Consider the following 26,049-nt stretch of genomic DNA (forward strand, 5'->3'; position numbering starts at 1 on the left):
GGTGTGTGTGTGTGTGAGTGTGTGTGTGTGTGGGTGTGAGAGAGAGAGAGCGCTCAGGTGTGTGTGTGTGTGAGTGTGTGTGAGTGTGTGTGTGTGTGTGTGAGAGAGCTCAGGTGTGTGTGTGTGTGTGTGTGTGTGTGTGTGTGTGTGTGTGACGTACCTTTTATCCCACTGTCCCAGAGCTGCAGAAACAGGAAGTGTTGAACCTGGTCTGGTTTCTCTGTGAATGAGAAACTCACAGATCCCACATGCTTTTATAAGCAGAAACTCCACGTCAAGTCAGGGGGAAGTGGATCTGCTCCAATTGTTCATCATCATCATCATCATCATCACATCTCCTGCTCTGCTCTTTATTTCTGTGTGACTCACTCTGACAGAGGAACTGAGGAACACTCAGCCCCTCTGTTTATAAAACTCTATACTGTAACTCTGTACCTGAACACTATAACTGAACTCTATACTGTAACTCTGTACCTGAACACTGTAGCGTCTGGTACAGGTCATTTAGATTTCCAGTTTACAATTTATTGAGGGTCACACAATGGGTCATTCCTTTTACTAATAAAACGAGAACACAACACTGTATTAACATCAGTTATAGTTTAATTACCGACCCTGGCAGGTTAATGTATACCTGTTCTAATGCTGTATGTCCTTTTAAGGTCTGATGTCAGAATGTATACAAAATTATCTGTTTTTCACTTCCCTAACGAAAATGCATTTTGTTTTGTGTTTCATTTTTGTTTCTTTTCCTTTATCAGAACACAATTTTGTAGTAACATCAGTTACACTTTGTACCATCATTCCTTTATACCATCATTCCCCTTCATGTTTAGTATCCAAATGACCACAAAATTATCGGTTACTCATTTTTCAAACAATGGTGTATTTTATTTGAGCACGAAAGGCGCTATACCGTCTTAATACACCTTGGATAAAACCTTAAAGTCATCTAAAAGTTTATAGCTAAACTATGGGCCATAGTATTGGCCATCTCCCCAAAGATGGGTGGAGTTCGGGACCTTTAATTGTCACAAACACCACCAATCCGTGGTCAGACTCTCGGAACAGCTTGGAGACGACTCCATCTTCCTCCAAAGAACTTCCAGTAAGCTTCACTTCCAATAACAGCAACTGCTCTGATCTTCAGGAGAACTTGGAAGAACATCTGACCCCACCCTAACTGACTCTTCAGAGATTTCTCTGTTGCATCCGGACTCTTGTGCAGCAAGCCAATGCAAGTAACCGTTTCCTTTACCAACCAATTTAGATGTGTATTTTGAAGTATGAGGTATTTTTGTATTGAGTCTTAAGGTGAATTTAAGTTTCCGGTGACGATTTCCCAGTTAGGGTGTGATAAATTTTGAAGTCTAAGCTTGCCATTCCTTTCCTTCCTTTCTAATTTCTTCTTTTCCTGTCTCTTCCTCCCTTTCCCCAATTTCAATTCCTTTTGTGTGTTTTATTTTCATCTTTGTTTTCTCTATTTCTTTAGTTTGTTTGTGTAGTTAGCTTTATGTTGTGTTGTCTCATTCATTAAATGCCATATTTTTGTTCCACAAGTGATTGTCTCTGAGTATCGCTGACAAACATAAGGTACCTGCAACATGCTCTATCAAGTTAATTTAATTTATATTACGGTATAAAGTAAAAGGGAAGTGCGTCTTTCTTGGCCGGGAAGATACTGCCTTCATAGAATTAATAAAGGTTACATGGCCTGTTTGCCGGACGAACAGACCAAATAAGTGTAACGTTAATTCCATTACCGTCAATTTCAACTTAGGTTAAAATATTTAGGAGTCACTATAACACGTTATAATTACTTATAAATATTTACCTTGCTTCGCGAGCCAAAATCGCTACAACACTATAACTGAACTCTATACTGTAACTCTGTGCCTGAACACTATAAGTGAACACTATAACTGAACTCTATACACTACCTTAGCTGTTAATTATTAAGTTAAACACAATAAACACTTATAAATCATAAAAATTATGTATTCATTTCTTTATTTGTTTATTTGTTTATTGTTTATTTGTTTATTTTAGTAACATGGTTCTGTGTTTGTTTCTCTAAAATGTTCTTGATGATGGTTCCTGTTTAAAACGTCTTCATTATGACTGAAGGTTTATTTTGTTCTGATTAAATCTCACTGTTTATCTCTAACTCGCTCTCTCTTTACTGCAGCAGCACACGCTGTAATGTACTTACATCCCTGACCACAAACTCCATTAGATTACAGAAAGATCCCACCTGTTTCCATGGTAACACCTATAACACACACACACACACACACACACACACACAAACACACAGAAACACACACACACACAGTTCTTTCAATAAATTATGTGTTTTGTTGTATTTAATGTTCATAAATATTTATTGAAGTTTATTCTTTTTACATTTTAACTTCTTATTACATTTTCTCCTAAAATATTTACGTGTTACACTCAGACCGCATGTTATAAGTCATTTTCAGTTTCAAATGATGCAGACAAAATAAATAAACTGCAACAAGTCTCCTGATAATAATAATAATAATAATAATAATAATAATAATAATAATAATAATAATAATAATGTTATTGTTAATAAATGTTCAACAATAAAAGTAAAATATTTGTATGCAGTTATTTTATTGAGCCTTTCCCTTTTTTCCACAGTCTGTTCTCAGTAACAGGAAGCTGAAAGCTGTAAGGAATGTGAGGGGTTTCTGGAGTGAATCATTTCTGAAATATGACGATATGAAGATAAGAACACTGGAATCTTATTTAATATCCTTTATGTTTGTATACCAAGACTGAGAGTCAGAGCTAAGACCGAAACCTTCACTTCCCATCAGCTGGTTCTGGTCCTGGTTCTGGTTCTGGCACTGGAGATTTAAAAAAACACTTTAACTTCAGACAATACTTCACAAATCTGTTCATAAACACAGACGGATTAGATCACAGACACCCAGTTACAGTTACATTTACAATCCATCAACCTAAAACTGTCCAGGGTTTTTTATTTTTTAAATATACACCTACAACAAACAGAGAAAAGTTCTAATTCAAGTATTTCAGGAAGAGGAAGGTCTTCACTCGTCAGTTGAAGATCAACAACTGTTCAGACCCCTAGAGGAAGTTCATCCCACCACCTCGGTGCAGAACAGAAAAGAGTCTTGTAGTAAACTTACCTCTTACCCTGAGAGATGGTGGGACCAGTGGAGCAGTGCTGTAGGCTGTAGTGATGAGGGCTTTGAGGGAAGAAGGAGCTGCTCTGTTTATGGCTTTGTAGGCAATCATCAGTGTTTAAACCTGAACAGTTTAAACACTGATGATTTAAACACTGAACAGTTTTTCCAAGATGGCGGCGCGGCAGTAGCACGCAGCGGCCTCTCCGGATTCAATACGGTGCTATTTACATTTTCTAAGTTTTTATTTACGGGTTTTAGCCCGACCATTGCTTCTACATGGATGCCAGGGACAGCGGTGTTCATGTATACACCCATCAGGACCTAATAAAGTACAGAAATCGTGTAACAACCAACCTGCACAATGATGTACTGGATAGGCTACGTGACCTCGGCTTGCTGTGGAGACCAGGCTTCCAGTCCCCGGTACCGCCTGATACCAGAGACCAGGAGAGGGGACTCTGAAAGCGGTGCGCGAGGAAGCGGAAGCGCGGTAAGCGGGCGGGTGTCCGTGCTAGGTTAAAAACAAACCCTAGCCGGCCAGATCTCCCGTCTATTCTACTAGCCAACGTTTGCTCCCTGGACAATAAACTGGACTACATCCGACTCGAACGCTCTACACGGAGAGAGATTAGAAACTGCTGCGTGTTTGTTTTCACGGAGACGTGGCTCAACGACAGAGTTCCGGACGCCGCCATTCAACTGGACGGGCTAACTTCATTTAGAGCCGACAGAAATGCAGCTCTGTGCGGTAAGACTCGCGGTGGTGGTGTGTGTGTTTATATCAACACGGAATGGTGCAAGAACTCGTCAGTGGAGTTTGTGACTGTTAGATGCAGACCATTTTATTTACCACGGGAATTTACTACTGTTCACATTGTTGGAGTTTACATTCCTCCTCGCGCTAATGCTAAAGAGGCGCTAAGTGAGCTATACGGAGCTATTAGCGACCTACAGAATGTTCACCCTGACGGACTTTTTATCATTGCCGGAGATTTCAACCATGCAAATCTCAAGTCAGTGCTCCCTAAATTCCATCAACATGTGGACTTTGCTACGAGAGGTGAAAACACGCTGGATCTTGTTTACACAAACATTCCCGGCGCGTACCGTGCGGAGCCCTGCCCCCACCTCGGCTACTCAGACCACATCACTGTTATGCTAATTCCAGCATACAGACCACTCGTCAGACGCTCAAAACCGGTTATGAAGCAGGTGAAAACCTGGCCAGGAGGAGCCACCTCTGCTCTTCAGGACTGCTTTGAGTGCACTGACTGGAATATCTTCAGAGAGGCTGCAACCAACGGTGACTCTGTCAACTTGGAGGAGTACGCGTCATCAGTGACCAGTTACATTGATGCATTGCAATGCATTGATGACGTGACGATCTCCAAGACCATCACTACATGCTCCAACCAGAAGCCGTGGATGACTGCTAACGTGCGTGCTCTGCTGAGGACTAGAGACTTAGCCTTCAGAACAGGGGACAGAGCGGCCCTAAGAACAGCAAGGGCCAAACTGTCCCGAGCCATCAGAGAGGCAAAGCGTGCACATGCCCAGACAATCCATAGCCACTTCCAGGACAGCGGAGACACCTGGCACATGTGGCAGGGCATACAGGCGATCACAAACTACAAGACAGCTTCACCTGCTTGTGATAGCGACGCCTCCCTCCCAGACGCGTTGAACGATTTCTACGCTCGGTTCGAGGTACAGAACAACGTAACACCAAGGAAGACCATCCCTCCCCCAGACGACCAGGTACTCTGTCTATCCACGTCCGACGTGAGGAGATGTCTATGCAGAGTTAACCCACGGAAGGCTGCTGGACCAGACAACATTCCTGGCAGGGTGCTCAGAGAATGTGCAGAACAGCTAGCGGATGTCTTTACGGACATCCTCAACATTTCCCTGAGCAGCGCCATTGTTCCTACGTGCCTCAAAACTACCACCATCGTTCCTGTCCCAAAGAAGTCTACAGTGTCCTGCCTCAATGACTATCGTCCCGTTGCACTCACACCCATAGTTATGAAGTGCTTCGAGAAGCTCGTCATGAGGCACATCAAGACCCAGCTACCACCCTCACTGGACCCCCTACAGTTTGCGTATCGTCCAAACCGCTCCACAGACGATGCCATTGCCACAGCCCTCCACTTAGCCCTCACCCACCTGGACAATAAAGACACTTATGTATGAATGCTGTTCATAGACTTTAGTTCAGCATTCAATACAATCATCCCTCAGCACCTGATTGGGGAGCTGAGCCTGCTGGGACTAAACACCTCCCTCTGAAACTGGATCCTGGACTTCCTGACTGGGAGACCTCAGTCAGTCCGAATCGGGAACAGCATCTCCAGCACCACCACACTGAACACTGGAGCTCCTCAAGGCTGCCTGCTCAGTCCACTGCTGTTCACTCTGCTGACTCACAACTGTGCAGCAACGCACAGATCGAATCATATTATCAAGTTCGCCGATGACACGACCGTGGTGGGTCTCATCAACAAGAACGACGAGTCAGCATACGCAAATCCCTGCAGCGGATAGTGAGGACAGCGGAGATCATTGGGGTTTCTCTTCCCTCTATCATAGACACTTACACCACACGCTGCATCCGCAAAGCCAACAGCATTGTGGATGACCCCACACACCCCTCACACACACTCTTCACCCTCCTGCCATCTGGAAAGAGGTACCGAAGCATTTGGGCCCTCACAACCAGACTGTGTAACAGTTTCTTCCCACAAGCCATCAGACTTCTCAATAACTGAACTGTACAGTACTGAGCACAACATACACACACATCATCTGTATGGACTGCATAGACCCTCACAAAACACACACACTGACACATCATACTGTTTACATGCTCCTTACAATCCAGCAAACTGTTTAGATGCTGTTTTGCACACTTTTTCTGCTGTTTTTGCACAAACTGTCCCAACATTTCAGCCGTTTTTGCACATATTGTACAATATCTCAGCCATTTCGCACATACTATATAATATTTCAGTCATTTGCTGTTTTTTGCACAATTCTATATATTATCCCAAGGACCTGCTGCTAAGAAACTGTGTTCATTCTAATGTTACTGCACGAAATATTGTTTGAACATTCAGTATTCACATACAGTATATACACTGGTCGATCGGCGCTGTTTCTGTTACTGTTTACTGTTTATTGTCTTTTGTGTATTGCATTTTTTGTACATTTTGTATTGTCTTGTATCTTTGTGTCTGCACTGTCTTTTGTCCTGCACTGTCTTTTGTCCTGCACTGTCTTTTGTCCTGCACTGTTCTTGTCTGTCTTGTTTGTCTTGTCCTGCACTGTTTGCACCAGGTTGCACAGTTGCACTTTATGTGGCTAAGACTACTTACAAGTCTTTAGCCCTGTCTTTGTTTTATGTAGCACTATGATCCTGGAGAAACGTTGTCTCATTTCACTATGTACTGCAACAGCTATATGGGTGAAATGACAATAAAAGCTTCTTGACTTGACAGTGTGGTGGTGTGATGAACTTGGAGAACTGTGACAAGAGACTGAACAAGTACCTGAGCAGCTTGTGTGGACAAAATGGCCGAATCCTTCTAATGATGTAGAGAAGAAAGCGACATGAGCGAGTCACATTAGCAACATGAGAGGAAAAGGACAGTTGTTTGTCCATGGTTACCCCAAGGTTGTGAGCTGTGACTGAAGGGGAGATCAGATCATTGTGCAGGGATATAGCAAGATCATGACCTGGGGATGAATCACCTGATGATCAGCAGTTCAGTTTTATTAGGATTGAGCTTCACCATGCTGATCTAGCAGCATGTAGTTTCTCAAAAACATCCAAAAGGACCGTCATAGTGGAATGAGCTGCTTTAAAGCCAGACTGTTGGGATCTTGGAGGTTGTTCTGTGAGAGAAAGTCGATTATAGACAATGTGTTCAAGACCTTTTGAGATAAAAGAGAGAAGTGATACCGGTCTGTAGTTACTGATGTCTGATGGATCCAGAGCAGGTGTTTTCAGGATGGGAATAACACTTGTTCTCGTGAAGGTAAACATGAACATGTCAGGACTCTGCTCGGATTTTGGCCATGTGCCTTTATGTTTATGTTCTGTGTTCACGTGTCTGCCCCGCCCTTGTCTTTTCCTCCCCACCTCTGCACACCTGTCCCTCATGTTTGATTAATTATTTGTACTATTTAGTTGAGCCGCGTTGCCTTGAGCAGTGCGGAATCCTCTGTTGTCTTTTGTTTAGTCCTGTTGCTAGTCTGTGTCCATGTTTCATGTTTTATGAGTTATTAAAACCTGTTTCTGTTGCGCTATCCTGCACTTGGGTCAGTTTTTATCCCACGTACGTGACAGAACAAGATGCTAGTTTAACGTTTTTAGTTCTCCCCTGTTTCTCTTTTCCACATGATGAGACTAAATAATGGAAAAATAATTAAGAAAAAGTATTTTAATTTTGAAAAGAAAAAAGCAATGAAGGTTTTTACTGCTCATAAGGATAATGTGTGAAATATGAGATAAAATGAGTATTGATGATGTAATAGATGGAGGATGAAGACCCGAGGTGATGAGATGCCACACTGAAGAGCAGCAAGCTACTCGTCTCTCTGACGTCTCGGATTGATGGTTTAATTAGCGTCGACTGGAAAGAGTAGGACTCTGGGGAGGGATACGGATTTGTGCACGCTCATTTTTATTAGAGATTTTTCATTAGCGTGCTGTGATGAGGCTGATGATCAGGCTGCTGGGAATATTACAAAAAACATCTGCAATCGCAATCCAGACAAAAACAACACAGTGAGATGCACAAACTCTGATTATACACTGACCCACAAACTGAGAGGCTTAATATGATTACTCTTAATTTGTACGTGTGTGTGTGTGTGTGTGTGTGTGTGTGTGTGTGTGTGTGAGGAAGGATGCAAGGGTAGGCTTTTATTATGAGTTTATTATAAATGTCCAGAAGGTCAGGGAACAGGAGAGGAACAGAGGAACAGAGCTTGAGGCTAAAAACCAGAAGATAAACTCAACACATGGCCTCATTTGGGTTTGTCTGGAGGCCAAAGGAACAGAACCTGTGTGTTGGGTCCAGGACAGCAGATTTACTCAGAATGTTGCTCTCTCATTATATTTAGATGAATCCCAGATACATCAGGTCTCTGAACACTCAGATTTATAGTGGGGATTTTTTGATCTGTTTTTAGTCGTTCTCGCTCTCCACTGGTCTCCATCTGATGTGGATGATAATATTTATTCACAGATAATAAACACTTTGTAAGAGAAGGTTCCAGAGCACAGCAGCCGTGTTATTTATAACACCCCCTTGTTTAATTTATCTGATGCGGCGTCTGTGTCTCTGTGAAGCCGTCACTGATGCTGTGATTCTCTCTGATGAGTAACTCAGGGGAGTCTGATGAGTAATAACTGACCTCAGACTCTCGCTGTGGGGTAAAAAAGATGTTAGTTTCTGATCCTCAGAGGAGATGATACTGGACACCAGGGTGAAATGTTACTGAAATAAATAACTGATCTGTTTTCTGTGTCCTGAATCTTCTCTCAGTTCAGTACAATAACCTTGTAGTGGATCGTTTTGTACGTGGCCAGCTGTTACCATAGCAACCACACTATAACACCAGACCCTGGAGCATGTAAACCAGTTTATTCAGTGTCCTCACCAAATAATTGACAGAGGAGAAAAAACACAGGAAATGAGGTATATGACAGGAAGTGGACACGCCAATGAGTCTCAGCTGGAAGGTCTGGAGGTGAAATAATGATCAGTGTATTAAATATGGAAACGGACTCATCTCTCAGTAACACAGAGAGATATACATTGGTGTGAAAAAGTGTTGGCCCCCTTCCTGAATTTTTTTATTTTCTTTTTATTTTTGCATGTTTTTCACACTTTAATGTTTCAGATCATCAAACAAATATAAATATTAGTCAAAGATAACAAGTAAACACAACATGCAGTTTTTATATGAAGTTTTTATTATTAAGGGAAAACAAAATCCAAACCCACATGGCCCTGTGTGCATTTGGACCCCTGTTAAACATAACTGTGGTTTATCACACCTGAGTTTAATTTCTCTAGCCACACCCAGGCCTGATTACTGCCACACCTGTTCACTATCAATAAAGCACTTAAATAAGACCTGAGTGACAACGTGAAGTAGAACAAAAGATCCTCAAAAGCTACACATCATGCTGAGATCCAAAGACATTCAGGAACAAATGAGAAAGAAAGTAATTGAGATCTCTCAGTCTGGAAAAGGTTATGAAGCCATTTCTAAAGCGTTGGGACTCTAGTGTACCACAGTGAGAGCCGTTATACACACATGGGGAAAACATGGAACAGTGGTGAACCTTCCCAGGAGTCGCCGGCCGACCAAAATTACAGCAAGAGCAGCGACGACTCATCCATGATGTCACAAAAGACCCCACAACAACATCCAAAGAACTGCAGGCCTCACTTGCCTCAGTTAAGGTCAGTGTTCATGACTCCACCATAAGAAAGAGACTGGACATAAATGGCCTGCATGGCAGAGTTACAAGACTAAAATCGCTGCTGAGCAAAAAGAACATATAGTGAGTCTCAGATTTGCCAGAAAACATCTTTAAGGTCCCCAAAACCTTTGGGAAAATACTCTGTGGACTGACGAGACAAAAGTTGAACATTTTGGAAGGTGTGTGTCCCATTACATCTGGTGTAAAAGTAACACTGCATCTCAGAAACAGAACATCATACCAACAGTAAAACATGGTGGTGGTAGTGTGATGGTCTGGGGCTGTTTTGCTGCTTCAGGACCTGGAAGACTTGCTGTGATAAATAAAACCATGAATTCTGCTGTCTACAAAAAAAATCTCTCTCTCTCTCTCACTCTCTCTCTCTCTCTCTCTCTCTCTCTGTGCGTCTCTGTCTCTCTCTCACTCTCTCTCTCTGTGTTCTGTGTCTCTCTCTATGTCTCTCTGTGTCTTTCTCTGTCTCTCTCTCTCTCTCTCTCTCTCTCTCTCTCTCTCTCTCTGTGTCTCTCTCTCTCTCTCTCTCTCTCTCTCTCTCTCTCTCTCTCTCTGTGTCTCTCTCTCTCTCTCTCTCTCTCTCTCTCTCTCTCTCTCTCTCTGTGTGTGTCTCTCTCTCTCTCTCTCTCTCTCTCTCTCTCTCTCTCTCTCTCTGTGTCTCTCTCTCTGTCTCTCTCTCTCTCTCTCTCTCTCTCTCTCTGTCTCTCTCTCTCTCTGTCTGTCTCTCTCTATCTCTGTCTCTGTCTCTCTCTCTCTCTCTCTCTCTCTCTGTGTCTCTCTCTCTGTCTCTCTCTGTCTCTCTCTCTCTCTGTCTCTCTCTCTCTCTCTCTCTCTCTCTCTGTGTCTGTGTCTGTGTGTATCTGTGTGTATGTCTGTTGTATTCACCCAGTGAATCATCAGAAGACACAGAGTAAAGAAGCAGCACCTGAATGAATTGTGTGTGATAAATGTGTAAACTGTTCATATCCTCCTCATCATCACTGCGTTCCAGTAACTCTGAGAGATGACTCGCAGGGTCACCTGAGTCTGATCTGTGGAAGATATTTAACATTCCTGTTTAGATGTCTGCTTCACAACATCAAGAGGATTACAAGGCCAGATATGTTCATGGAGGTAGCCCAAGTCTTCAGACCTTCATCCTCTAGAGCTTGTTGCCTCCTGTCAGGGCTTCAACAGGCCCCTGAATATGGTCCAGACTTGTTCACCAAGTTCTCCTCACACACCACCCCACATTATCATTATCTATACCAGTTATGACACGCCCACTCCGGCCCTCCAACACTGCTCAATCAGACCCACCATCTTTTAGAATATGAGGAATACATGCAGCAGGAACCTTCTCTTCCTGCACTCAGGTGGTAGGTTGAACTTCCTCTACTTATCTGAACAGCCTCTAGTGCTCTTCAAACCAAAGACCTGCCTGGTCTTTAGGAGGTCCGATAAAGAAAGACCTCTTCGCTTAAACCTCTTGACTTCTCTGTTCTTCATGCTGTTCTAACTTGTCTCTAACAATGCTTCACTAGAGGATCTTCTTACATCCTGACTAGCATGAGTAGATTTGAAGCACTTTTGTAGGTCACTCTGGATAAGTAAACACTGTAGATAAGTTTTAAGCTCATAAGAATGGAGTGGATCCTATCTCAAATCCTCAAATCTAGAACAAGGACTAAAACATTTGAGGAGATCTGAGACAGGTTCTGGGGTTGGATCAGGTCTGCTATTAAATTCCATGTGCAAGGTCTGAGTCTGACTCTGAGACTTTCTGAGATTTCAGGGATTTGAATTGGATTAAGGACTGAGACAAGCCTCACATGGAGAAAGGTTCTGGTCCTGGAGCTATCATCTGGAGCTGGATCTGAAACCTGGGCAGAGGCTTGGTCCGGATTTGGATCAGAGACAAATCAGCTCAGGACCTGAGATGAAGATTAAGATGCCTGAGGCTCAGGATGCAGTTTATCTCTTACACTGTTTGAGTGTAGAGTAAAAAAATACATTATTATTTTATGCTATTAATATGCGCTTTATTATCCGTTAGTCTGTCTATCTCTCTCACCTCCTGACTCTTACTCCTCACTCTATCGTGTTTATTCCTTTTACTGAATCTACAGAAATGGAGGTACAGTATATGAATGCTCCCAGAGTGTCATGCAGAGTAAACCTCCAATAGAGGGCGCTCTGCTAGATGTAGAGGAGCCTTTACTCATATCTTCAGTTCCAGCAGTTTATTAGAATATTATAATAAATTACTGCTTGATATTTCAATGAACTGACAAAATGACAAATAATTCTGTCTCCAAACACATGAAAAAGCACTTAATAAAGAATTCCACAAAGAGCTGCTTCATACAGAAGCTCAAACGTCTCTGGGCTTAAAAAATAAATCTAATATTTTTGACAATAACCAGAATAATTCTGATGTTATTATATATTTGTATTATATTATTATTACACTTCCACATCACCTGTATTGCACTGCGCAATGTGATGCTTTAATGAGTTTCTTCAATGATAAAATGAATAGTATTCATCAGCAGTTAGCTTCTCCATCCGATATCCCTTATAGCCACATCCACAATGTGTCTGGTGATTGAAGAAGCAGTTGCTCATGTTTACCTTAGTGACAATAATCTGTTTGAATCTTTTCAGTCTGGATTCAGTACTAAACACAGTACAGAAACTATTTTAGTGAAGGTCACTAATGATCTCCTGATGGACTCTTAACACTTCTTGCCCTGTTAGATTTGAGTGCAGCCCTTGATAAGGTTTCTCACACTATCCTACTAACCCTTTTAGCTGCTATTGTGATTACTGGTACACTTTTGGCTTGGTTCACTTTATACCTTTCTGACCGTCCTCAGTTTGTTCAATTAAATATTTCCCTTAGTCATTCCCTGTCAGTAGTGGTGACCCACAAGGTTCTGTCCTGGGCCCTTTTCTATTCTTAATCTATCTTAGGTCATATTTTTAGGAAACTTGGTATACATTTACATTGTTATGCAGACAATACCCAACTTTATATGTCCACAGAACTTGACTCTGTTCTCCCAGCCTTATATCCAAATAACCAAATAACTGCTTAAATGAAATAAACCCTTGGTTTACCACCAACTTAACAGTAACCACAATGAGGTTCTCATAGGTTCAAAAACTACTCTGTCCAAATCCAACATTACAGTCTCTCACATTACATTGATGGCTCCTCCGGTTCTCCCTCTGCCCAGTTTAGAAACTTGTGGCTCATCTTTGATGATAACCTGTTCCAGATCATGTTACCTCCATCTCTGTAGCATTGCTCGTCTCCGCCCACACCTCACCACATAAACTGCTCTGGTCACCTCCCACATTGATTACTGTAATTCACTCTTATCTAAAAAGCTTCTTCACTAACTCTGCTGCCCGTATCATAACCCAAACTGCCATCATGCATCACATTACTCCCTGCCTTTACCAACTCCACTTATTAAACACTGTATTGATTTTAAGATTCTTTTCCTCACTTTTAAAACTCTTCATAATCTTGCTCCACCAGACCTCTCAGATCTCAAATGTTCCCTCACGTACTCGCCGCTCTTCCTCATCTAGTCTCCTTATTACACCTCCTACCCATATAACCATCATGGGCAATAGAGCTTTTATTCGCACGGCTCCTCGTGTCTGGAATTCGCTCCCGGAAAACATCTGTAACACAGACGCCATCACCACGTTCAAAACACGACTCAAAACCTATTTAATCAGATGCGTTTATTCCACATGATCTTAGGCTGCACTTAAATCTCCCTAATGTTTAATGTTAGATAACTGTTTTTTATTTAATATTGTTTTACTGTTATTTATTATTTATTTTCTTGTTTGAATTTGTTGTAATAATAATAATAATAATAATAATAATAATAATAATAATAATAATAATAATAGTAATAAGTATACTGGGGTCAAGCCGATCAGATGCACTCAGAACATGTCGCTGATGAACCATACCAAGTTTTGTAGCGATATGGCATTGCATTCATAAAATACTGAACTTAACATGAAAATTCAAAATGGCCAACACACAAAATGGCCGTCCGAAAACCGTTTGGTATCGTTTGACTCAGCATGCCTCAAGGAGTATAACAACACCTCCTTCATGATTTTAGACTAAAGTTTGCAGTAGTTATAAGCGAAAATAGCTGTTTTTAAAATCTCGTGGCCACTAGGCGGTGCTGTCACGAAATGTTGCATGCTAATAATAAGAAAACTAACGATAACAATAGGTGTCTACACCCCTAAGTGTGTGTGATAAGTGTGTGAGTGTGTGTGTGTGTGTGTGTGTGTGTGTGTGTGTGTGTGTGTGTGTGTAAGTGTGTGTGTAAGTGTTTGCACACTTACTCACACTCGCACACTTGGTATGGTTCATCAGCGACATGTTCTGAGCGCATCTGATCGGCTTGAACCCGGTGTCTCTGCTTGCAGCTATATTTTTAATTTCTTTCTGGAATCACAGAAGAATAAAATTTAACATCACTGACATTTAAGTTCATAATTGTTCGATTATTCATAGTTATTATTAGTTTACTTTACAAGCTCAGTGTATTAAGCTGTTTGTCTGTCATTTATATTATGTGTGTGAGTGAGTGAGTGTGTGTGTGTACGTGTGTGTAAGTGTGTGTGAGTAAGTGTGTGTGTGTGTGTGTGTGTGAGCGAGTGGGTGTGTGTGTAAGTGTGAGTGTGTGTGTAAGTGTGAGTGTGTGTGTAAGTGTGAGTGTGTGTGTAAGTGTGAGTGTGTGTGTGTGTAAGTGTTTGTGTAAGTGTGTGTGTGAACATGTAAGTGTGTGTGTGAACATGAACAACTTGGATTTTTGGACTGTTGGTGGCGCTAGAGGGTTTGAGCTAGACACACCAAAGTTGCTATAGTAACTTCTAAGACAGGCCTCTACATGTGTGCCAAATTACATAATTTTTCTACGAAAGGTTCTATGGGCTGCCATTGACTTCAATGGCGGAAGAGGAATAATAATAATAATAATAATAATAATAATAATAATAATAATACGAAGAAGAAGAAGAAGAAGAAGAAGAAGAAGAAGAAGAAGAAAAGTAACTATAACAATAGGTGTCTACGCCCCTTCGGGGCTTGACCCCTAATAATAATAATTGCTTTTAGCCAATCAGAGCAATCCACACTGCAGGGTTAACAGCCAATCAGATTCATGTTGTACTTCATGTTGTGCTTACAGTGTATTGTGGATTCCTATTTAGAAATCCACAAAACACTGTAAGTACAACATGAAACAATCTGACTGGCTTTTAACCCTGCAGTCTGGATTGCTCTGATTGGCTAAAAGCAGTAGGAAGGAATTTAGACGTAGACTTATCATCATTTTTTAAATATTAGATTTTATTATGAATGATGTATAATATTTAGGATGAAATTAAAACAGCTCTTGGTGATGAATTTAATATTTAAGGTTTAATATTTAGTATTTAATATTTATAATAATATCGGTGACATTTAACCTTCAGCAGCTGTGATAAAGCCAGTGGCACTCAGTGTGTGTGAGTGTGTGAGTGTGTTTGTGTGTGTGTGTGTGTGTAGACCGAACGAGAGCCAATTCATTCTAGTTGCTATGGTGACCGGCATCTCCTCTCCCGCAAAGTCATTACAAGGCAGAGCACACTGTCTTTGTATTGTTGAGACACAAAGTGAATGTGCCGAGGCGAGACGGCTTGCAGCGGTGTTCAGTCTCGTCACACAGCACCAACACTTACATCACATCCACTTTCATCACTTTATTAATTAGAGAACTGACCCAAAATCCAGCCTCAGTCTGTTTCTCTCTCACACTCTACAGTCCTCACCATTTTGTGTGAAGAGCTCAGTGTTACTGCAGTGTGTTTGTTTGCACAGTGTGTGTAAGACAAGAGCAGTCGACTTTTCATCAGAGGTTTCTAAAGCTGTGTGATTATTTAAGATGATTCCTCGTGACACTGTATGAGATCCTGTACAATACACTGGGGGAAGGAACAAACCTCAGTGTCAGAATATATGCTGAAGATCCTCTAACGATAGAGCTGTTATTAAACACCACCAACACCACATTAAACACCAACACCACATTAAACACCACCAAATTAAACACCACCACCACCACATTAACCACCATCACATTAAACACCAACAATACATTAAACATCACCACCACATTAAACACCACCACATTAAACACCAACACCACATACCACCTTCTGTTCATATCATAATCAGAACACACACACTCACACATAGGGAGTACGAGGGACTAATGATTGGAAGGTCAGGAGTTTAAATCCCAGGTCCCAGGATGTTATTACAGCTGCAGCTCCAGCGGCGAAATAAAGCCTTACAATGAACTTGACTGAAATCAGACTATAACACCACAGACTTGATTATAATGAGGATTTAATTTTTATATCAAAATTCATCAACAAACTGAAGCAGAGACAAAAAGATAAAATATTACTCTGTGTATTCTATACATTTAAAGCTTCAGAAAATACATAAATACACATTCAGCCTACTAAAGGACAAAATATCAAATATATACAAAATATTCATAAATCTTACACAAGTTTTTCTTCTGTTTGTTTTGTGAACAGAAAATCATTACAGCGCCATAAAAATAGTCAGAACCTCGCAGCTAAATTGCACTTAAACTACAACAATAGAAATAGTTAAAATGTTAAAGAAATATAATACATTAAATATACAAAATCAACACCCTGTTCTTGTAAACAATAAACAAACAAAATAAATTACCGTACAATATTAGCGTAATGTTGTGTAGTGTGATATTCATCATAACTTATTATATCAGCTATTAAAGAAAATAATTAACAGAATGAAATATGTGTGTGTGTGTGTGTGTGTAAGAACCATCTCAACAATGGTGTGTAAAACAAACAAACAAACAAACAAGCAAACAAAGAAATAAATAAATGAATGTTGTGTGAGGGAATGTGCTTTATTTCTGAAAATCTGAAGCTCACTATTTTCTCTTTTTTTTATGAAGAATTTATTTTGAGTTTCTAGCATTTGAAAATTTATTCCAAGCAGCACAATGTGTTTAAGTTTACAAACCCTGTTCTAGGATTTTAAAATTTTTTAAAAAATTTCAAATTACTTAACATAAATAAATATCAGTTGCTGCTTTGCTAAGAGTTTTAAATGTTGTGTATTTCAGGGTCCTGTTGGAGTTGTGGAGCCAGATGTTTGGAGCCAGATGTGTGGAGCCTGATGTGTGGAGCCAGATGTTTGGAGCCTGATGTTTGGAGCCTGATGTTTGGAGCCTGATGTTTGGAGCCTGATGTGTGGAGTCTGATGTGTGGAGTCTGATGTGTGGAGTCTGATGTGTGGAGCCTGATGTGTGGAGCCTGATGTTTAGAGTCTGATGTTTGGAGCATGATGTTTGGAGCATGATGTTTGAATATAAATCAGATTTCAGATGAGTGAAAGGTGTTCTGATTCTAATCAGGATAGGATTCGTGTGAAAGGAGCAGATGTAAATCCTGGACTGGATTCAAAGTGACTACTGACTCATTTTATGATTTTAATCCAGATTAATTCATCAGTCTGTAGCATTACAGGTCTGTAGAGTAAAAATTTCAGAGTGTTAATTAACCGTGTTTATTTAGCTGAACTTACTACTTACATTAAGTACTTGTATATATATATAAAGTGTGACAGCTGATCAGAAAATAATAAAGTTCCCATTGCTTTGTAGCAACAAAAAATATCAGATGAATCCAGAAACATCTCCATTTGTGTTTAAATAAAAAAGAAAAGATCAGTGCAAAGGTGTTGAGTGCGAACCTACACTCATTTCCCAAAGTTCCTTGTTTCAGAAGGTGCAGGCGTAGACGACTCCGACCACCACGATGTTAGCGATGGTGGCAGAAATGGCGATCCAGAGCCAGATGGCATCGCGGGAAACCCGCTGTGGCGCCTCCTGCTGGTGAAGAGCGACGCTGGCCGAGGAGTTGAACAGCGAGTGATCTGTACTGTAGTCATCATTTGGAGATGAATCCATGAAGGCGCCCGTCATTACAGGGATCTGAGGATGAGGGATGAAGAGGACAGGGATGAATTACCCGTGCCTCCACTCTTTAACCCACATGTCACTCCCTGAATCTCAACACTGGGCTGAAGAGTGAGAGGATCTACTCCAGTCTTCTCCACTGACCATCATCACTAACATACAGTTATTTAACTCATCACAGTCCTGCTCTCTGATTGGTCAGAAGGTAACAGATCTGACCAACAGCTCGTTTACAGGGACACACAGCATACACTCCACTGATACACAGATTAAAAATGTGTGTGTGTTTGTGTGTGTGTTTGTGTGTGTGTCTGTAAACAGGTGAATTTTGTCCTGGTAGTGATGAATTTAATTTTGTCACTTTGATTTATTCTCTCCAATTGATGAGTCTGATGAGTTAGTAAACAGTCTGATGAGGCAGTAATGAGTCTGAGGAGGCAGTAATGAGTCTGATGAGGTAGTAAACAGCCTGATGATGCATTAATGAGTCTGATGAGGCAGTAATGAATCTGAGGAGGCAGTAATGAGTCTGATGAGGTAGTAAATAGTCTGATAAGGCAGTAATGAGTCTGAGGAGGCAGTAATGAGTCTGATGAGGTAGTAAATAGTCTGAGGAGGCAGTAATGAGTCTGAGGAGGCAGTAATGAGTCTGAGGAGACAGTATTGAGTCTGAGGAGACAGTATTGAGTCTGATGAGGTAGTAATGAGTCTGTGGAGGCAGTATTTAGTCTGATGAGGTAGTAAACAGTCTAATGAGGCAGTAATGAGTCTGCTCATTTGAACCTACACTGAAACACCCAGTCACATTGTCTTTATTTCACACACACACACACACACACACACACACACACACACACACACACACACACACACACACACACACACACACACACACAGACACACACTCGCTATGGTAACCAGATGCAGCTCTGATACAGAAACATGCCTCAGTAAAGCTCTGAACCTCCTGACCATGACACATGGTGAGTGACTCAGCTGTTATTCTTCCAGTACAGTGAGCAAAAGGTTGCAGGGTCACGTCCCAGAACAGCCTGAGGGCCACTGATGGACCTTCAGCTGGATCTTCCACATTAGCTGAGTGCTTGGATTGTGTCCCGACTCATTAGTAAAAAAAGGAATGAGTGAAAAGAAAAACATTCTGATTACGCAATGAATTTCTTTCTCAAATCTAAAAACTCCACAGTGACGTTCGACTTCATCAGTCACCTCAAGTCTGTTTAAAACCCACGAGTTCAGGGAACAGCAACAAGTAAGAAGATTTCACTCCACATTCCACACTGTTAGAGTTTCCTTTAAACTTCTGTCCAGCTCAGTGTGGATTATCAGGCGGAATCAAATATCAAATAATATTCATCAATATTTCTCTTTACAGTGTTAAACATTTAGAGCTTTATTAAATCTAAACATTATGGTTGTGCTCATGTGTGGAAAGTCAATGAGTCACTGAGTCACAAAATCACTGAGTCACTGCCTCTGAACACAAACAGCACTTTAAACCTGGAAAAAATCAGGCATAGAAAAATGTGGACTGTGTTTTAAATCAGATAAAAGTGACAGACAGCTGGAGCCGAAACCACAGGAAATGTGTTGAAACTCAATGTTAGAATCCTGTGTAACTGAGACGTGCCTCAGTTTTAGACCCAGTCCTCGAAGTGAGAAATCCAAAGCAGTATCAGAGCTTTAATGATCTAATTAACCTGAGTTAGTGTTGTCAGCTTGTACTGATGTGAAGATTCATGCTGTGTATCTAAAGCAAACAAATGAAGCTTAGCTATAGATTAATGTCACTATCAATCCGAAACTAATCGAAAAATCACTGAGCGTAATATCGAAGCCGTTACCAGACATCAGACACCTCAGCAGATAGAGTCATCACACGCTGCTCTAACTCCTCTCTCATTACACACATCTTACATCATCTCCACTGGATACCTGCAGACTCAGTACACAATTCTCCTCCTGACCTTTTACAGCCCTTAAGATCCTCCTTCTCCCAACCTCTTCCTTATCTCTGTGAGCTCCTTCATCACTACACTCCATCACACTCAGCTCCTCTGATACACAACGCAACATACACACATCTCCAGAACCCTGCGAGATCATCCACCTTCATCGTTTTCACTCCCACTGAGCCTCTGAAACATCACTCAAATATTAGCTCAGCTCCATTTTTAAATCAGAACTTAAACATACATTTATCTCTTCAGCACTTCAGAGCTCTCAGTCTGCTGAAACTCTGACATCATTCTTCTTCTGCTCTGTCCTCCATCTCTCAGTTCTGTCCTTGTTCCTCATTAATTACACATTAAGTCCTGTACACATCTGGTTCTTTAATCTGTTTTACAGTCCTATAATCTGTAATCTGCTCTGGATGAACTGATTCACATCTTTCATTCATTTTCATCCCAAAACAAATCAGATATTTGTGATTATTTATTGTTTTAAACCAAACATCTGTTTTGATCATAACATCTGCACATCCTGATATCAGTGGAAACAATAAATGCAGAATATTAATACCCTATTATTATTATTATTATTATTATTATTATTATTATTATTATTACAGTAACTTTATAAATATTTAATTCATTTTAATTTTTCTGTCCTCAAAAATTTACACAAAGCTCCAACACAAATTCCCAACAAATCAGCAAAAGAATAAACAGCTGGATCTGTTTAACTTTCTGTATCTGATGTAACTGATGTTCTTCTCTAAACACTTTCCACTGTTTATGGAAAGAAAAGAGAGAAAAACGGCACAGTGTATTACTCATCGGTCATGTAGCCGTGACATCATGCCCTTCTCTTTTCTTTTATCTATAGAGTACAGTTCCATTAAAGAAAATGGCACTGGCACTGAAGGCTGTGGTGGCTCAACTGGTTAAGGCTCTGGCTTGTTGATCAGAGGATCAGGGTTCAAGCCCCAGCAAAGCCAAGCTGCCACTGTTGGGCCCTCAACCCTCCCTGCACCAGAGGTGCTGTATCATAGCTGCCCCTGCACTTTGACGTATGTGAAGAAAAGAATTGCACTGAGCTGTAATGTGTATGTGGCAATAATAAAGGCCTGTTCTATTCTAAATAAAGTCTGAACATACAGAACAGATCATCAGAAGAACATAAACCCTTCAGGAAGCTTTATTTAAATATAAAAACATATTAAACCAAGAGAAACCAGTTAAAACACTTCGCATATACCAAGAAACTTTAGAAACCTTCCTTTTAGTCTTCTAGGAATTATTAAATCTAATTATTATTTGTTCACAATAAATTCAACAAAAATATATCTTTACAGAAATAATGCAGTATAACGTTACTCTGCTGAAGCTCCGCCCACAACATGTTTGAGTGACAGGTCACATGACTGTTCACAGTAACATTAAACACAGTAACACAGAGTGAATCATCAAGAGTTCACCAATAGGAGAAGAAGCTCAGCGTTATCACACATCTTAATTAATACTGCTGTCTCACACACACACACACACAGCCACACACATGCAGACACACAAACACACAGACACACAAACACACACAAACACGCACACAATTATTATTATTATTCTTATTTTTCTTCTTCTTCTTCTTCTTCTTCTTCTTCTTCTTCTTCTTCTTCTTATTATTATTATTATTATTATTATTATTATTATTATTGTTTTGTTGTTGTTGTTGTTAGTAAGACAATATTTATTTATTAGTTTAGATATGTTTAGCAACGCATTTTTCAGAAAACTGTTTTTTCCAAATTCATTTGGATAAATTTGCATATTTTTGCATACCACATGTCTAGGAAATGGATAAAAAATATTTAACAAACACATCATAATTTTAAAAAACAGTAATAAATATAGAATTTTTAATTCTTATATTACTTTTATTATTTCAGCACTTCACACAGGTACAGTATGGATTAATGTCTGCTGGTTAATAAAGTATTAATGTGAACTGTGTAGCATTATTACAAATGCAGAAAATATAAACAAACAAACAAACAAACAAACAAATAAATAAATAAATAAAGGTTAAAAACAAGTTGTTGTTTTTTTTTTGTTTTTTTTTTTTTTTTTTAAAGCTAATGGCTCTGTGTGTATTTGAAACCTCCACCTTAAAGTTCTCCACAGAAACCTTATTTCTAAATCACAGTTAATACATCAAATTAAAGTAATGACATCATTAGAAACAGAACCATTTCTATAACTGAAATAATTACAGTCTTAGAACCCTGTAGCACAAGTACCACATAATGATCCAGAAAAACACACACACACAGTTACAAGTTACCACCCTCACTGGACTGCTGAGGGGACGAGTGTTTAGAGCTGAGAGAATAAAGAGACACTGTTGAGGGGATGAGTGTTTAGAGCTGAGAGAATAAAGAGAGACCGCTGAGGGGACGAGTGTTTAGAGCTGAGAGAATAAAGAGAGACCACTGAGGGGGCGAGTGTTTAGAGCTGAGAGAATAAAGAGAGACCGCTGAGGGGACGAGTGTTTAGAGCTGAGAGAATAAAGAGAGACCGCTGAGGGGACGAGTGTTTAGAGCTGAGAGAATAAAGAGAGACCGCTGAGGGGACGAGTGTTTAGAGCTGAGAGAATTAAGAGAGACCACTGAGGGGACGAGTGTTTAGAGCTGAGAGAATAAAGAGAGACTGCTGAGGGGATGAGTGTTTAGAGCTGAGAGAATAAAGAGAGACCGCTGAGGGGACGAGTGTTTAGAGCCGAGAGAATAAAGAGAGACCGCTGAGGGGACGAGTGTTTAGAGCTGAGAGAATAAAGAGAGACCGCTGAGGGGACGAGTGTTTAGAGCTGAGAGAATAAAGAGAGACTGCTGAGGGGACGAGTGCTGAGGGGATGAATGTTTAGAGCTGAGAGAACACAACACAAAACAAAAAATTACTCACTTTGTGGATAAAAAACCCAGAGATAGAGATAGATAGATAGATAGATAGATAGAGAGAGAGAGAGAGAGAGAGAGAGAGAGAGAGAGAGAGAGAGCAAGCGAGACCAGCACCTGATTTCTCTGAACTGTCCAGACAGATCACTAGCCTCGCCCACAATGCTTACATCATCATCAAGTCTGTTATTCATTCATAAATAAGAAGATGAAACAAATGGGTTGGTTTTATTATTATTATTATCATTATTATTATTATTATTATTATTATTATTATTATTATTATTATTATTATTATTATTTCATCGACACAATTCCCAGCTATAACAAGCTTCAATTTAATAATGCTAAAATTTATTGTTATCAAGTATTATTAATAAGATCGAGGTGCACACAGAGGTTATGATCTGTGATTTCTTTTGTCTGAGATAAAGACAATAAACTCCTGAATCTTTGTCCTGTATGTAAAGGCGAGTTCCTCCGAGTTTCTCGCTCCGTCTGTGTTCCTCAGTTTAACAGTAAAGCAGGGTTCAGAAATAAAACATCTCAGATATGAGATTATTCTCAAGCTGATCTCTGAGCCTTCACACACAACCTTTATTGGACATAAATATCCCGAGATAGACGAAGTGCTCTTTACCTGCGCTGCCATGAAGGACAGATCCATGATGAACAGAGAGAAATAGCAGAAGCCCAACAGGTAAAAGAGGAAGAGGTGGAGATATCAAGTCCGATAACGGAGAGATAAAGCTGTGATTATAGGAGGAGAAGCAACAGAGCCATGATGCAGATCAACAACATAGAACGGCAAGAAGGGAACAAAAGAGAGAGAGAGAGAGAGAGAGAGAGAGAGAGAGAGAGAGAGGAGGGGAGGAGGGAGGGAGGGAGCGAGGGAGAGAGCGAGGTGGAAAGATAAAGAGATTCAGAGAGACAGATGGAGACGGGGGAGGGGGTGAGGGATAACAAGATGGAGAGACAGAGAGAGAGAGAAACAGAGAGAGAGACAGAGAGATAGAGAGCGAATGAAACAGACAGAGAAAGGTGAAGAGAGAGACACTGAAACATGAACACACTCTGTACACACACACAGAGTTCTTCACAGTTCTCCTGAGGGTTTATGGATCTATGCATGTTCATGAGCTTCTACTTATTCCCTTCCTTTTTAAATCCTTTATTATGAAATTCAGTAGTGTAATAAAACACAACCCCACCCTGAGGTCTGAGAACAATCATAATAAAGCACAAAGAATGATGAACATCTCAGTAAGCACTTCACTTCATACCACACATGTTCTTACAGTACATCTATATCAGGTTCATCACACATTCTCCTAACGTCCTTTAAAAATGCTTCCAGGTTTGATCTCATTTCTCAACTTGTCTGTTTATGTTCCACCAGTTTCATCAGGTCTGAGCAGCTGGAATAAAAAAACATTGACGCAATCTCCTTAAACTGTTGTAAAAAATCTTGAGACTCGAGAATGCCCCAAAGTAAAGTATTATGCATTACAGAATATTAACATAAGATGTATGGGAATAGGACAGAGTCAACAAGAAAAGAAGTTTATTAATCAGTCAGAAGGTCAGCTGAAACAGGCCTCGTGTAGGGAGTAGGGCGAGACGGCCGAATCATTCGACCAGCTGGACGAACCTGCTGACTCTGATGTTGAGGATCTAAGGGGAAAGGGGAACCTGGCCTTTAGAAATAGAGGAACTAAGGCTTGGATAGGAAAGGAATAGGTCACAGCTTCACCTCACAGCTTCACCTCAGAGCTTCACCTCACAGCTTCGTCACAGCTTCACCTCACTCAGGATCCACCACTGGAAACTGAAATGCTGGACATTTCTGGATTAACAGTTTTTTTTTTATTGTGGACTTTTTAAAACAAAACAAAGTCTGTGACACATTACACTGGCTGCTAGGGGAGCCTCTGGTGTTGGGTGCATGGACATCTCCAGTGTGACCGTCCCTGCACTGTCCCACGACTCTCATCTCCTCAGGCATTGTGACTCTCCAGGAGCTGGTGAACACTGTGGGAGTGGACCTGTTGAGGGCAGAGCACCTGGCAGTACATACAGTATGGGACTGCAGACCTTGCCTGTTGTTAATCAACACTGCTAGAGATCATCCCTAACACCATGATGGACTACCAACACACAGAGAGATTGGTGCTGCAGAAGAGGGACCCTTTCCCCAGCTGAACATTGCTCCTGACCTTAATGGGTGTGCAGGTCCCCTCTGTCTTTCTCTCTCTCTCTCTGTCTGTCTGTCTGTCTCTCTCTCTCTCTCTCTCTCTCTCTCTCTCTCTCTCTCTCTCTCTCTCTCTCTCTCTCTCTCTCTATCTCTCTCTCTCTCTCTCTCTCTCTCTCTCTCTCTCTCTCTCTCTGGACGGGTGATGAATTGTCCTGAAATAAATCATCCCCAAATATTTTCTTTTCATTTTCAGCAGCAGCTCTGATGTCGAGCTCTTGTTAACGCATCAATTATTCAAACTGTGATTTTCAGAGGCGAAAAACATGTTGGGGAGATGATGGATCAATCACACACACACACACACACACACACACACACACACACTCAACTGTGTTCTCAACTCAACTCAGCTGACACTCAATATGTGTGTGTGTGTGTGTGTGTGTGTGTGTGTGAGTGTGTGTGAGAGAGAGTGAGAGAGAGAGAGAGAGAGGTACAGTCACAAATAAAGGGGTATTTTTTTATTACTATGCTGCATTTGAAACAAATGTTAAGGATAACAAAGCCTTGAATTATTATTAATGTCATTCATATTAGGAATAATAATAATAATAATAATAATAATAACAATAATAATAACAATTATTATTGTTATTATTATTGTTATTATTATTGTTATTATTATTAATAATAACAATAATAATAATCATTAAGATTAGTGATTATTAGTTAAAAGTGTTTGTTTTACTTGTGACTAAATTATTGTTATATTTCTTGTATGTTTAGTCACTCGCTTGTGTTTAATTTAAATGTAGTCAAAAATAAGTGTGTGTTTATTGTGTGACTCTGTAGGACAGACTGGTTGTAGTTATCTTCCTCTCTGGCTGTGATGAAGCAGCTTTCACATTATTGTCACACATATTCCTGAGTCTTCCCCACAGAGGTGTGCGATGTTGTAAACACAGAGAGAGCAGCAGACGTGTACGTTACATCACTAACACTGTGGGTGAAACAGATGTGTAATAACATACACACCGCTCTGTCTCCAGGTTACAGGTCACACTCCTCCCTCAATCACAGGGAGGTGTAGATGTAGACGAATACGATGACCAGGAGATTCAGGATGGTGCAGGCGATCCCGAGGAATGTCAGGATGGACTCCTCTCTGCTCTCACTCTTCTGTTTCAGAGACTCGT

General features: G+C 40.6%; 2 protein-coding genes across 2 annotated transcripts in view; both read right to left on the bottom strand.

Moving 5' to 3' along the window:
- Positions 1-16,116: 16,116 nt before the first annotated feature.
- LOC132842995 (uncharacterized protein C14orf132-like) lies at positions 16,117-23,459 on the bottom strand. Its single transcript, XM_060866032.1, has 2 exons — positions 23,300-23,459; positions 16,117-17,762 (listed from the first exon to the last, which is right to left on the bottom strand). Exons 1-2 carry the CDS (start codon positions 23,324-23,326, stop codon positions 17,550-17,552), a joined length of 240 nt encoding a protein of 79 aa, XP_060722015.1. The 5' UTR covers positions 23,327-23,459; the 3' UTR covers positions 16,117-17,549.
- Positions 23,460-25,397: 1,938 nt separating this feature from the next.
- The window catches only part of LOC132842996 (protein TUNAR-like), a 1,719-nt gene continuing 1,067 nt past the window's right edge, over positions 25,398-26,049 (bottom strand). Inside the window, exon 2 of the mRNA XM_060866033.1 lies at positions 25,398-26,049. This exon is cut by the window's right edge and continues 67 nt beyond it. Coding sequence (XP_060722016.1) covers positions 25,928-26,049 — 122 coding nt within the window. The 3' untranslated portion in view covers positions 25,398-25,927.

This window comes from Tachysurus vachellii, chromosome 3 (genome assembly GCF_030014155.1).
Source record: "Tachysurus vachellii isolate PV-2020 chromosome 3, HZAU_Pvac_v1, whole genome shotgun sequence".
In the NCBI taxonomy this organism is placed as follows: domain Eukaryota; kingdom Metazoa; phylum Chordata; class Actinopteri; order Siluriformes; family Bagridae; genus Tachysurus; species Tachysurus vachellii.